This window comes from Pterocles gutturalis, unplaced genomic scaffold (genome assembly GCF_000699245.1).
Source record: "Pterocles gutturalis isolate BGI_N339 unplaced genomic scaffold, ASM69924v1 scaffold14891, whole genome shotgun sequence".
Lineage (NCBI taxonomy): Eukaryota > Metazoa > Chordata > Aves > Pterocliformes > Pteroclidae > Pterocles > Pterocles gutturalis.
Window position 1 is genome coordinate 62,854 of NW_010103310.1, and position 802 is coordinate 63,655.

Sequence of the window (802 nt, forward strand, 5' to 3'; positions counted from 1 at the left end):
GCTCTTCCCTGGCATGGAGGAACGGATCCTGAAGGAGATGAAGCTGCAAGCACCCGCTGGCATGTTTGTGAGGATCGTTGCAGCCCCGGAGAGAAAATACTGCTGCATGACATCTTCCAAACCAATGTGGGTCACGTGAGCGATTACTGGGATTTTGCGGCCGCTGTCATTCATTGGGAATGCATTTGAGGAGAACTTTAGACCCAGTGAATGGTTTGAGAAATGCTGCAGAGAGCTGACTGACCTTCAAGGTGCTACAGCTGTTTGTGTGTTTATTGGCTGACAAAACCTTTATTAAAATAAACGGTTTAAAACGTTGGTAATGAGGCTCTTATTGTTCGTCATCTCTCTTCCCCATCCCCTCCGCAGCGTGTGCAGGTATCCCAGGGATGCAGTAATGCCTTCACTGACCCGCGGCCTGCCTGGAGCCGTACGGGGAGCAGCGTGCCGCCGCTGCTGGGAGATTCTTCCCTCTAAGGTCTCTGAGATATCTGGGGTTTGTATTCTCAAACTAGCTCTCATGTCATTTTTGACCTCGTTAAAAATGTTTCCTTTAGAAACCCGGCAAAACCCCAAACAGAATCCAAATATAAATCAATGCAAATGCAATTACTGTAACCAACTCTCCTCTGTGCCTGAGGGTCTGAAAAAAATCCCTGGCTTCTCCACTGCAGTTTATCTGGGAAGGAAGAACACCCAGTCTCACTTCCAGGTACTAGCCCTGAGTCAGACTGCTCCGCACCACCGGCTCCTGGGAGGAGGCAGCGCTGACGGTGCAGCTGCGGAGGATCGTGAGCTTGGA

General features: G+C 50.4%; 1 protein-coding gene across 1 annotated transcript in view; it reads left to right on the forward strand.

Annotated features, from left to right (window-relative positions):
• The window catches only part of LOC104471354, a gene marked incomplete at its 5' end in the record, with an annotated part of 11,039 nt that extends 10,900 nt beyond the window's left edge, over nt 1–139 (forward strand). The window contains 1 exon segment of the mRNA XM_010086678.1: nt 1–139. This exon segment is cut by the window's left edge and continues 15 nt beyond it. Within this exon segment, the coding sequence (XP_010084980.1) occupies nt 1–139 (139 nt within the window).
• Between the last annotated feature and the right edge of the window lie 663 nt (nt 140–802).